At 33.9% G+C, this 14112-nt stretch overlaps 1 protein-coding gene across 2 annotated transcripts in view; it reads left to right on the top strand.

The window, feature by feature from the left end:
• Positions 1-11199, top strand: part of LOC121869934 (protein tramtrack, beta isoform-like) — a 93366-nt gene extending 82167 nt beyond the window's left edge. For both annotated transcript variants that reach the window (XM_042371500.1, XM_042371499.1), the window contains exons 5-6: positions 10333-10449; positions 11072-11199. In XM_042371500.1, coding sequence (XP_042227434.1) covers positions 10333-10449; positions 11072-11173 — 219 coding nt within the window. In that variant the 3' untranslated portion in view covers positions 11174-11199. The remainder of the gene's footprint in view (positions 1-10332; positions 10450-11071) is intronic.
• The last annotated feature ends 2913 nt before the right edge of the window (positions 11200-14112 follow it).

The following is a 14112-nucleotide window of genomic DNA, read 5'->3' on the forward strand; positions in this document are numbered from 1 at the left end:
ATGGCTCCCGAATGTCAAAAACATCTAGCTACTGATGGAGGTGAGAGTAAGAGGAAGCACTCTGCATTGCAGTATATAAATACAGTACAGTACTCTCTGTATTTACAGGTACTGTACAGGTATACAGTAAAGCCTCTGATATCAACGGTTCGACCAACAGTTTTTCGTATTTAAGACCATAGTTAATTTAGGACCCAATTCAATTTAAGTCCTTATTTCATTCGTATTTACGACCAAAATATAATAAAAATAAAATAAATTTACATTATCATATAAATAATAACTAAATTCTGATATGTATAATAAAAAAATATAAAAATACTGTAAGAAAAAATTAAGAGCACCTTACGCAAAGAAGCTGCCTGGTTAATGAGTGTTAATGCGCATCACCAGTAAACAACAGTCGGAGCTTGACGGGCCTTTTGTTTTCACGCATCTGAACAGGAACAGGATAAAAACTTTCTCCAGTTTCTAATAGCATTTTTGCATCCCTATTCAACATGAGCAAGAGAGCAAGTGATGGTAGTGTTGTTTCAAAAGTTAATAGAAAGTGTACAGTAATATCCCGATTTACGTGGTTCCCATTAACGCGTTTCCACATTTACGCGGTACCCCACCAGAACCGGAATTCCCACTTTATGCGGTGCATCTACTCATATACGCGGGAAGTGGCGCGGGCAGGGTGCACACAAGGTCGCCCAGTCATCAAAACATTACCGAGTTCTTCACCTGCCACCCACCACAGCCGGCCCAAGTCAGTGATAGTGACGATATGGACTTATATGGCCTTTGAGGGGTTTGACAAAGAGGCCTTGCAAGCCTCTGTGGTGGATAGTGATACAATTGATACAAGTGATACAGGTGAGGGCCAATAATCTGCCCTCTGCCTCGGAACCAATCCCCCATCCCCGTGTGCCCAGCCATCTTTTCTACTAATGTAAGTGTTAAAAAAACTAATATTATTGATATTTCTCTTAATTATTAATTGTGTGTGCATACCATCATATATATATATATATATATATATATATATATATATATATATATATATATATATATATATATATATATATATATATATATATATATATATATATATATATATATATATATATATACATACATACATACATACATACATACATACATACATACATACATACATACATACATACACACATACATACATACATTAGCCACACATACATACATACATACATACATTACATTACATACATACATACATACATACATACATACATACATACATACATACATACATTACATACATACATACATACATACATACATACATACATACATACATATATATATATACTGTATATATATATATATATATATATATATATATATATATATATATATATATATATATATATATATATATATATATATATATATATATATATATATATATATATATATATATATATATATATATATATATATATATATATATATATATATATATATATATATATATATACAGTTTTACCCCGCCTAACGCGGTTTCACTTAACGCGTTTTCGCATATACGCGGTGCCTTGCCAAAGCTGAACTTTCACTTAACGCGGATTTATTCCACATATACGCGGTGAGTGTCCGAGACGCTATTTTTAGATTTGCCCCACCCGCCACCCTGCCTGACTGCCTGTTTTAGCTCATAAAATTCATACAAATTACCAGGCCAGAATATAATTTACATTGCTGGAATTCTTATAATTTGGTGATCATTTTGAATATAAACATCATATATTTTGCTTTAAACTTACAATTTTTAGATAAAATTTTTTCTCTAGGTAACTATGGTATCTTTTGTCCAAAATATATGACATTTATATTCAAAATATTCCTGGTCTTCCAAGGAATCCAGCAATGTCAATTATATTATCCTAACTTTAGTTTGAGGTATTATTTATTAAAATTTAGTGGTTATCCCACACATCTCCTTGGGACGGTTGGTGGGGGGTGGGGGGGAGGGAGGGACCAACCGACCATCTGTTACCGTGTGAAGAATTATTATTATTTTTTATTAACTGAAGATATTTGTTTTAGCTCATAAAATTCATACAAATTACCCGGTCAGAATATAATTTACATTGCTGGAATTCTTATAATTTGGTGATCATTTTGAATATAAACATCATATATTTTGCTTTAAACTTACAATTTTTAGATAAAATTTTTTCTCTAGGTAACTATGGTATCTTTTGTGCAAAATATATGACATTTATATTCAAAATATTCCTGGTCTTACAAGGAATCCAGCAATGTCAATTATATTATCCTAACTTTAATCTGAGGTATTATTTAATACTAAATGTTAAAAACTCTGGAAGGGAGGATTGGTGGGGGGTGGGGGGAGGGTTGGGACTGACCGCGCGGTTGGAAGAGGGGGGGAGGCAAGGTGGGGTACTTTGATTGACAGATAGTGTCGTGAAGATTATTTTTTTTTTATTAACTGAAGATATTTGTTTTAGCTCATAAAATTCATACAAATTACCCGGTCAGAATATAATTTACATTGCTGGAATTCTTATAATTTGGTGATCATTTTGAATATAAACATCATATATTTTGCTTTAAACTTACAATTTTTAGATAAAAATTTTTCTCTAGGTAACTGTTATCTTTTGTCCAAAATATATGACATTTATATTCAAAATATTCCTGGTCTTACAAGGAATCCAGCAATGTCAATTATATTTTCCTAACTTTAGTTTGAGGTTATCCCACACATCTCCTTGGGACGGTTGGTGGGGGGTCGGGGGGGGTAGGGAGGGACCGACCGACCATCTGTTAGCCGGCTGTGTAGTGTGAGAGGGGGAGGGAGTTGAGTCCATTATTTGAATGGACATTAACTTGGCAACTGTATTTCTCTATTTCTCTTAAGTATTAATTGTGTGCATGTACCATCATAAAATTAAGATGTTATTTTTACTACAACATAGGTATGTGCCTTCAAAAAGTGGAGTTTGGGGGTCGGGCCGGTTTCTATTGGAATTAATCCCATATGTTCTGTTGTTCACTTTACGCGGATTTCACTTAACGCGGATTTCACTTAACGCGGGACCCTCTGGGTTCTATTGACCGCGTTAAGTGGGGTACAACTGTATATATATATATATATATATATATATATATATATATATATATATATATATATATATATACTCGTCTATAACCCCCCTTCGTATATAGGTCGACCCCGATTTTATGACCAAGAAATCGTTAATTTATGATATTCCTCGTTTATAGGTCGACCCAAGTTTTTGAGGGTAAAGGAACAACAAAACCTTCAGAGAAACACTACATCCTATAAACTTGTTTACCATTTATTATCACGACACTTTACACTGAAACGCTGGTAGTTTCAACAAAAATATTGTATATTTCCATTCAAGTATTTATTCAAGTCAATTAGGAGGGAATATTATTGTAATACAACAGTTTTTTAACTAAACCATTCGACAAGCGATTACGGTAACATCTTTTGAACGAAAGAAAGCGAAAAGAAAGCGAGTCATTGTTTTCGTCACGATTTTATCCCACTTTCCACTGTAATACGTACGTCATTTCAGCAAAAAATATTACATTTCCGTGAATGTAGTATATCAAGCACAGTATGAATAGAATATCATTGTAATATAACAGAATTTTAACCGAAAACTATTAAAAAAAAACGAATAACATCTCAAGAACATCGGAAGCTTAGGTAAAGTCTTTTGTTTTCGTCATTTATTTTATCCTATTTTACATTGAAATACATCACGTTTCAGCAAAACTACTATTTATTTCCGAGAATATATTCATTCAGGCGCAGTTTAGGTAAAATATACGTGTGATGTAACAGTTTTTTAACTGAAAACGATTCGAAAAACACGTGTACCCTCTAGCCCTGTTCAAGGAGAAGACTGGGAGAAGCTGTTTGGTGCTGCAGACGATGACAAAGAAAATGATTTTGATGGATTTTAATGAAAATATTCAGAAATATGGTATCGTAATATTTATTCAAGTCAATTAGGATATTATTGTAATACAATACAACAGTTTTTTAACTAAACCATTCGAAAAGTGATTACGGTAACATCTTTTGAACGAAACAAAGCGAAAGTCATTGTTTTCATCACAATTTTATCCCACTTTCCACTGTAATACGTATGTCATTTCAGCAAAAAATATTACATTTCCGTGAAGGTATTATATCAACCACAGTATGAATAGAATATCACTAATATAACAGTATTTTAACCGAAAACTATTAAAAATGCGAGTAACATATCTTGAACATCGGAAGGTTAGGTAAAGTCTTTTGTTTTCTGCATGTAGTTTATCCTAATTTACATTGAAATACATCACGTTTCAGCAAAACTACTATTTATTTCTGAGAATATGGAAATGTAATATTTTTGCTGAAATGACGTACGTATTATAGTGGAAAGTGGGATAAAATCGTGACAGAAACAATGACTCGCTTTCTTTCGTTCAAAAGATGTTACCGTAATCGCTTTTCGAATGGTTTTCAGTTAAAAACTGTTATATTACAATAATATTCTATCCTAATTCACTTGTGATGTAAAAGTTTTTTAACTGAAAACGATTCGAAAAACACGTGTACCGTCTAGCTGATACGGCAGAGCTCTGGTCGCGAAGGCTTTGTGTTTGCATCGGCCCTTCTTAAGCAGCTTTTAATTTTAGCGTACGTTGAAATTGTGTTTACCGGTGTATTCTTATTTTCTTGCTTCTTATTTTCCAGAAATATGACAAGTTTTTATATAATACAATGTTACGGTACTTTTAATTTACAAGTATTCATTTTAAAAATACAGAAGACACCAAACAAATACTAGTACGGATATTTGCGTGACTCTCCCGCCAAAAAAGACCAAACAGCTGGTACTCTCTCCCTCAGCCCTACCAAAAATAGCCCAACATCTTTCTTGTTTATTCTCTTCCAATTTCTCACTTTAACTGGTATTTTTTACTTCATATTGCCTACATCAGATAAACTACAGTAATTGAGGTTAGATATTGTTATAAATTTGATTACCGGGTCCTGGCAGGTACCGTTAGAACCACCTGACCCTACCAACAGTGTTGCAAGTCAGACAGCATTTTTTTTTTTTACATTTTTGGTGTCTCCATTTGTTAATTTTTTTTCTGTGGGGTTTGCACAATAGTATACTGTTTTACCTACAGTATTGTAAAACGATTTGGGAAAAGAAATACTCGGTAACTTAAATTTTAAAAGGAAAATTTTGAAACTGGCAACTGTGTGTAGATGACCTGACTCACATCATATTGATGTTTCAAATTTAATTAACAAAAATTTATGTATCTATAAATAAACTTTTAAAAATGAATACTTTATGTTTTACATACTCCTGTGCATACCATACCATGCATTTGGCTACTTTGGGCTTGCTATGATGACGCAAGAGATCTGCCCTGGCAACTGTACCGACACTCACAGCGGGTGGTGCGTTGGTGCATCGTTTCCATTGTTTACTGGTAGTTACTGGTAAATATTTTTCAACCTAACGAAACTATTACCCGTATAGAGGTCGACCCCCAACTTTTTGCCCAAAAATTTGGTCTTAAGAACTAAATTATATACGGGTATATACGTATATATATATATATATATATATATATATATATATATATATATATATATATATATATATATATATATATATATATATATATATATATATATATATATATATATATATATATATATACATACATACATACATACATACATACATACATACATATATATATATATATATATATATATATATATATATATATATATAATATATATATATATATATATATATATATATATATATATATATATACATACATACATACATACATACAGTTGTACCCCACTTAACGCGGTCAATAAAACCCAGAGGGTACCGTGTTAAGTGAAAACTGCATTAAGTGAACAACAGAACATATGGGATTAATTCCAATAGAAACTGGCCCATCCCCAAACTCCACTTTTTGACGACAAATAACTATGTTCTAGTAAAAATAACATCTTAATTTTATGATGGTACATGCACACAATTAATACTTAAGAGAAATAGAGAAATACAGTCGCCAAGTTAATGTCCATTCAAATAATGGACTCGACTCCCTCCCACTCTTCTCACAGTACACTCGCTGGCTCTTCCCTCTGAGAAATTTTGGGGGGAAAACCAGGTATAGTAATAAATAATTCCTCAAACTAAAGTTAGGATAATATAATTGACATTGCTGGATTCCTTGAAAGCCCAGGAATAATTTGAATACAAATGTCATATATTTTGCACAAAAAATAACATATTTACTCAGAATAAACTTTATATCTAAAATTTGTATGTCTAATGCAAAATCTATGATGTTTACCGTATATACTCGTCTATAACCCCCCTTCGTATATAGGTTGACCCCGATTTTATGACCAAGAAATCGTTAATTTATGATATTCCTCGTTTATAGGTCGACCCAAGTTTTTGAGGGTAAAGGAACAACAAAACCTTCAGAGAAACACTACGTCCTATAAACTTGTTTACCATTTATTATCACGACACACTACACTGAAACGCGGGTAGTTTCAACAAAAATATTGTATATTTCCATTCAAGTATTTATTCAAGTCAATTAGGAGGGAATATTATTGTAATACAACAGTTTTTTAACTAAACCATTCGAAAAGTGATTACGGTAACATCTTTTGAAGGAAAGAAAGTGAGTCATTTTTTCGTCACGATTTGATCCCACTTTCCACTGTAATACGTACGTCATTTCAGCAAAAAATATTACATTTCCGTGAATGTATTATATCAAGCACAGTATAAATAGAATATCATTGTAATATAACAGAATTTTAACCGAAAACTATTAAAAAAACGAATAACATCTCGAGAACATCGGGAGCTTAGGTAAAGTCTTTTGTTTTCGACATGTATTTTATCCTATTTTACATTGAAATACATCACGTTTCAGCAAAACTACTATTTATTTCCGAGAATATATTTATTCAGGCGCAGTTTAGGTAAAATATACGTGTGATGTAACAGTTTTTTAACTGAAAACGATTCGAAAAACACGTGTACCCTCTAGCCCTGTTCAAGGAGAGGACTGGGAGAAGCTGTTTGGTGCTGCAGACGATGACAAAGAAAATGATTTTGGTGGATTTTAATGAAAATATTCAGAAATATGGTATCGTAATATTTATTCAAGTCAATTAGGATATTATTGTAATACAATACAACAGTTTTTTAACTAAACCATTCGAAAAGTGATTACGGTAACATCTTTTGAACGAAACAAAGCGAAAGTCATTGTTTTCATCACAATTTTATCCCACTTTCCACTGTAATACGTATGTCATTTTAGCAAAAAATATTACATTTCCGTGAAGGTATTATATCAACCACAGTATGAATAGAATATCACTAATATAACAGTATTTTAACCGAAAACTATTAAAAATACGAGTAACATCTCTTGAACATCGGAAGGTTAGGTAAAGTCTTTTGTTTTCTGCATGTAGTCTATCCTAATTTACATTGAAATACATCACGTTTCAGCAAAACTACTATTTATTTCTGAGAATATGGAAATGTAATATTTTTGCTGAAATGACGTATGTATTACAGTGGAAAGTGGACATGTCGATAGTTTCAATTAAAAACTGTTATTAATATTCTATCCTAATTCACTTGTGATGTAAAAGTTTTTTAACTGAAAACGATTCGAAAAACACGTGTACCGTCTAGCTGATACGGCAGAGCCCTGGTCGTGGAGGCTTTGTGTTTGCATCGGCCCTTCTTAAGCAGCTTTTAATTTTAGCGTACGTTGAAATTGTGTTTACCGGTGTATTCTTATTTTCTTGCTTCTTATTTTCCAGAAATATGACAAGTTTGTATATAATACAATGTTACGGTACTTTTAATTTACAAGTATTCATTTTTAAAAATACAGAAGACACCAAACAAATACCAGTACTACGGTTATTTGCGTGACTCTCCCGCCAAAAAAGACCAAACAGCTGGTACTCTCTCCCTCAGCCCTACCAAAAATAGCCCAACGACATCTTTCTTAATTATTCTCTTCCAATTTCTCACTTTAACTGGTATTTTTTACTTCATATTGCCTACATCAGATAAACTACAGTAATTGAGGTTAGATATTGTTATAAATTTGATTACCGGGTCCTGGCAGGTACCGTTAGAACCACCTGACCCTACCAACAGTGTTGCAAGTCAGACAGCATTTTTTTTTTTACATTTTTGGTGTCTCCATTTGTTAATTTTTTTTCTGTGGGGTTTGCACAATAGTATACTGTTTTACCTACAGTATTGTAAAACGATTTGGGAAAAGAAATACTCGGTAACTTAAAAGTTTAAAAGGAAAATTTTGAAACTGGCAACTGTGTGTAGATGACCTGACTCACATCATATTGATGTTTCAAATTTAATTAACAAAAATTTATGTATCTATAAATAAACTTTTAAAAATGAATACTTTATGTTCTACATACTCCTGTGCATACCATACCATGCATTTGGCTACTTTGGGCTTGCTATGATGACGCAAGAGATCTGCCCTGGCAACTGTACCGACACTCACAGCGGGTGGTGCGTTGGTGCGTCGTTTCCATTGTTTACTGGTAGTTACTGGTAAATATTTTTCAACCTAACGAAACTATTACCCGTATAGAGGTCGACCCCCAACTTTTTGCCCAAAAATTTGGTCTTAAGAACTCGTGCTATACACGGGTATATACGGTATATTCAAAATGATCATCAAATTATAAGAATTCCAGCAATGTAAATTATATTCTGACCGGGTAATTTGTATGAATTTTATGAGCTAAAACAAATATCTTCAGTTAATAAAAAAAAAAAATATTCTTCATTGTAACAGATGGTCGGTCAGTCCCTCCCTCCCCCCCAATCCCCCACCAACCGTCTCACCATATGTGTGGGAACACCAGAATATTTACCTTTTTAGTAATAAATAATACCTCAAACTAAAGTTAGGATAATATAATTGACATTGCTGGAGTCCTTGTAAGACCAGGAATATTTTGAATACAAATGTCATATATTTTGCACAAAATATAACATATTTACTCAGAATAAACTTTACATCTAAAATTTGTATGTCTAATGCAAAATCTATGATGTTTATATTCAAAACGATCACCAAATTTTAAGAATTCCAGCAATGTAAATTATATTCTGGCTGGTTAATTTGTATGAATTTTATGAGCTAAACAGGCAGTCAGGCAGGGTGGCGGGTGGGGGGTGGGGCGAATCTAAAAATAGCTCTCGAGCCGGACACTCACCGCGTATATGTGGAAAAAACCCGCGTTAAGTGAAAGCGTTAGGCGGGGTAATACTGTGTGTGTGTGTGTGTGTGTGTGTGTGTGTATATATATATATATATATATATATATATATATATATATATATATATATATATATATATATATATATATATATATATATATATATATATATATATATATATATATATATATATATATATATATATATATATATATATATATATATATATATATATATATATATATATATATATATATTGTTGATGAATATGATGTATTTCTTTGTGTACGAACCTCTGTCCTGCATGGCAGTGAACAGTGACACCACCCACATGAATCTGACCTATATATACTGTTAATGAATATGATGTATTTCTTTGTGTATGAACCTCTGTCCTGCGTGGCAGTGAGAAGTGATACCACCCTCAGTGTCAGGACCTGACTGAATTTCTCAGAATAGGCAAACTGTACTCCAAGCTTTGTCAATAAATTTGTTAAACTAAAAGAGGGTGATAGTGCAATATGTAAGGAGAAAAAGAGATTATAAAGAAAGTGGTAAAAGAATGTAAAAGAAGATTCGTTTAAAGATAAGAGGAAACAGTTGAGAAAGAGGAGGCAGTGTCTTATTGAGAACATGGTGGATTGAATTGTACATAACAAAGTAGGAGAAAAGGGTAATAAAAGAGGCAATACTGGCTGTAAGCTTTATAAGTTTAAGGCACCAAGAGTGGATGGAGTCACTGGTGAAATGTTAGGGATGCGAGACAGAAAAGTGATGCATTAAATGATAAGAGTGTTGCAGGCTATGTAAAACAGAGAGCATGTATAGTTTTCCTGTAAAGGAAAAAGTAATAAGTAGTGAATGCCAAAAATTACAGTCCTGTACAGTATATGTCGTAGAATATGGGGTGTCTTTGATTGTGCTTTGAGATTAATAAGATTTTCATTTTTAGGTACAGCCCTTTGTGGACCCTATGAACATTGTGAAAGAGGAAATGAAATATGAAAATGAGTCACAAGGCCAGTCATTTGATTCAACAGGAATGGCACCTCTCCAACAAATAATACAGGTAATAAGTGCAATGCAGGTATTAAATTTATTACAATGTTGTTTCAGTAAAGACTCTCTCTCTCTCTCTCTCAAAACAAGTATGCTTTGAGGTACAAGTGTATGAGAAAAACTGAGGAGTTGGATTGACTTTTATCAATGAATTAATGAAGTTAGAAAGTGTCACATATGAGAACACTAGAAGAAGGATCACAGCAAATTGTACATGTTAGTCGTTTCATATGTGATATAAAGTATTTATTTTGTATGATTTATGGGTATATTTTTATTCATGTACATTTGTGGACAAAAGAATTAAGCAAGTAGGGAGGGAGGCAAGGTAGGAGTAGGCGGAGACTTGGTAATGTCGCATAATGGTAACAGTAAAATGTCTGTGATTTTCTTTCCACACCACAGATTATTTTTTTTTACCCGATAGTTTGATCATGAGGCAGGCGCAGCTTACTCTAACAATGGGCTGTAGATAACTCAATACACCCAAACCACATTTTTTTTCTTCTCTCCATCACCCTGACACGAAATTGCCAAGTCTTCCTCCCTTCCTCCCTGCCAATTTTTTTTCTCCACAGCTGTACTTACCTATTGAATTGTTAATACTTACACCAACTCATACTTTTTCCCAGGAGCCGTTAAGACCATGGATTCAGCCTGAAAGCAGTCAAAGTAACCCAAGTTTTCCAACTGCTTTGCCAAATTCTGTCCCTGATCCTAATATGGTAAGGTAAAAAGTGGTGTTAAAAAATTATATATAACTTGCCCTTAATATTCGCTGGGGTTTTAGTCTCAAAATGGTTGCGAATATCATTTGCTGACGGGGTGGGTGGGTATTTTTACTCATATGCAAAGAATTGTATATTCCCTTTATCTGTTTGTCCTTAGGACAATTATTTCTTTTACTTGTACAGTATAGTAATAATAATACTATTAACAATTAACGGTTTATTGAAAAAGTTTTGCAGCCCGAAGCCTGAAAATATACATTGGACATAAATGACTTATTACATACAGTGACATGGGGGAGTTAACAAAAGCCTTCATTTGAGAAGGGAAAAGGAACATACAGTGAACATACAAATTAATGTTTACAGTGGAGGTAACGTGAGCTGAGGTGTTGAACAGCAAACAAGTGGTGTAGTAACTCCCTCACAGGTGGTGTTGTGAGGGGCCTCACGTGGTGTATTAATTCCTTCACAAATGGTGTTATGAGGGACCTCACGTGGTGTATTAATTCCCTCACAAATGGTGTTATGAGGGACCTCACGTGGTGTATTAATTCCCTCACAAATGGTGTTATGAGGGACCTCATGTGATGTATTAATTCCCTCACAATGGTGTTATGAAGGACCTGATGTCTGTGTGTGTGTGTGTGTAGTCACACACACAAACACGAAACATACAAATAAATAAATAAATAATAATGGGAAAATGCTCTCACAAATAATCAGAAACAAGACATATTTCACTGGATTTACTGTTATAATCAATGTTTACTGATATAATGGGCTTTAATAATGATTAACCATGGCATTGTAACCAGGTTAGACTCGTCACTGTAACCACCAGGCTACTGGGCCAAGCTGTGAGGTGTTATGATTTTTCAACTCATATTTTCGAGCAGATATACTTAACTTTCTTAATTTATTTTTACTCAGTTACATGCACACACCATCCTAAATACATGCAGGTTGACAACCCCCTTATCCGAAATTCCGAAAACCGAAAACCTCTGAAAACCAAAAGTTTTTTCGTGGAGCAAAATTATTTTTTCTTTTTTCTTTTATTATAACAGGGATTAGCCCACCTGGGCACAGGTCACTGACCCATATCAGGGCCTCGGGGGCGAAAATGTAATTATAATAATAATTATTCATATTAAATAAAATTTATAATTAAGGCCACAGTGACCCCTGGTTTAACGAACACCTCGGTTAGTAATTTGATTAACGAACTGCCTTCCATAAGGATCTTCAATTCGTTTAACGAGAAAAAATTTAAAACTATGAACTTCTTACGAACCGACCTCCAACATTTCACTTGCACTGGCGGGCAACCAGCACAAAATGTCAGTGCCGCCAATACATTAATCGGTTCTAGGGCTTAAATTCACTTACTATTTTGTAAATATCAAGATTTATATATACTATTCACACAGCAAACAGGCGTTAGTCTCTCTCTCTTTTCACTGGAGGTAACATCTTGCTTGAGACTCTCTTCAACTAAACGCTTTTTTTCTGTGTTTCCAAGCAAATTATTGGTCATTTTGAAATTTATTTTACATATTGACAATATATAGCGCATTGCAGTGTTATTTTAAAGAAAATATTCTTTATTTACAACAAGTTTAACTTTGAAAAACACGTGTTGACATTGTTTGAATCCAGCATGGGGCCTAAGAGATCAAGAAAAGCTATTTCAATCCAAACCAAGCAGGAAATCATAAAAAAACATAAACAAGGCATTAGAACAAATGTGCTTAGCAAAGAATATGGCATGTCGACATCAACTGTGTCGACAATTCTTGCACAGAAAGACAAATTTAAAGAAGTGAAAGAGAGAGACAAATCTACAAGTGTTTAAAAGTAGATCCCTAATCGCAGAAACTGAGAGGTTACTTATCATCTGGATTAGGGAAAAACAGATGAAAGGTGATTCAGTTTCTACTGAATTCATTTGTGAAAGAGCCAGGGAGATTTACGAACATTTAAAGGCAGATCAACCTGGTTCTTCAAGCACAGAATTTGAAGATTTCCGGGCCAGCAAAGGCTGGTTCGAAAAATTTAAGAAAAGAAGTGACATTTTCAGTGTTGTTAGGCATGGTGAAGCTGCTAGTGCTGATAAAGAAGGGGCAGCAAAGTTTTTAGGTGAATTCAAAAAACTGATGGAAGAAGAAAATTATCTTCCACAGCAAGTGATCAATGTGGACGAAACTGGGCTGTTCTGGAAAAAGATGCCCAAAAGAACATTCATCACCAAAGATGAAGCCTCTTTACCTGGGCATAAACCCATGAAAGACCGTCTCACTCTATTGCTTGGTGCCAATGCTTCAGGGGATTTCCGACTGAAGCCTGTGCTTGTCTACCACTCTGAAAACCCCAGGGTGTTCAAGCAACAGAAAGTGGTAAGAACAAAGCTTGGAGTTTATTGGAAGTCCAACCGTAAGGCATGGGTGACAAGACAGCTCTTTAATGAATGGGCTGTTGATGTGTTTTGCCCTTCTGTCAAGAGCTACCTAACCACCAATAAACTCCCTTTAAAGGCTCTTTCTCCTCATGGATAATGCTCCTGGTCATGACCCTGACCTTGCCAGCAGTTTGGAGTATCAATTTGACTTTGTGAAAGTGTTGTTTTTGCCTCCAAATACTACATCAATCATACAGCCAATGGACCAGAATGTGATCAGCAACTTCAAGAAGTTGTACATGAAGAAAATGTTTAGGAGGTGTCATCAGGCAACTTCCAATGATCCTGAACTAACACTGAAACAGTTCTGGAAGACACAATTGAACATCCTGGAGGCTGTAAAATTGATTGTGTCATCATGGCAAGAAGTCTCTACTAGATCCCTCAATTCTTCATGGAAAGCACTATGGCCATCAGTAGTCCATGATTTTGAGGGATTTGAGGAAGAAACAGAGTTGGACCAGGAGATTGTGTCCATTGGTCA

This window comes from Homarus americanus, unplaced genomic scaffold, assembly GCF_018991925.1.
Source record: "Homarus americanus isolate GMGI-L3 unplaced genomic scaffold, GMGI_Hamer_2.0 scaffold14467, whole genome shotgun sequence".
Classification (NCBI taxonomy): Eukaryota; Metazoa; Arthropoda; class Malacostraca; order Decapoda; family Nephropidae; genus Homarus; species Homarus americanus.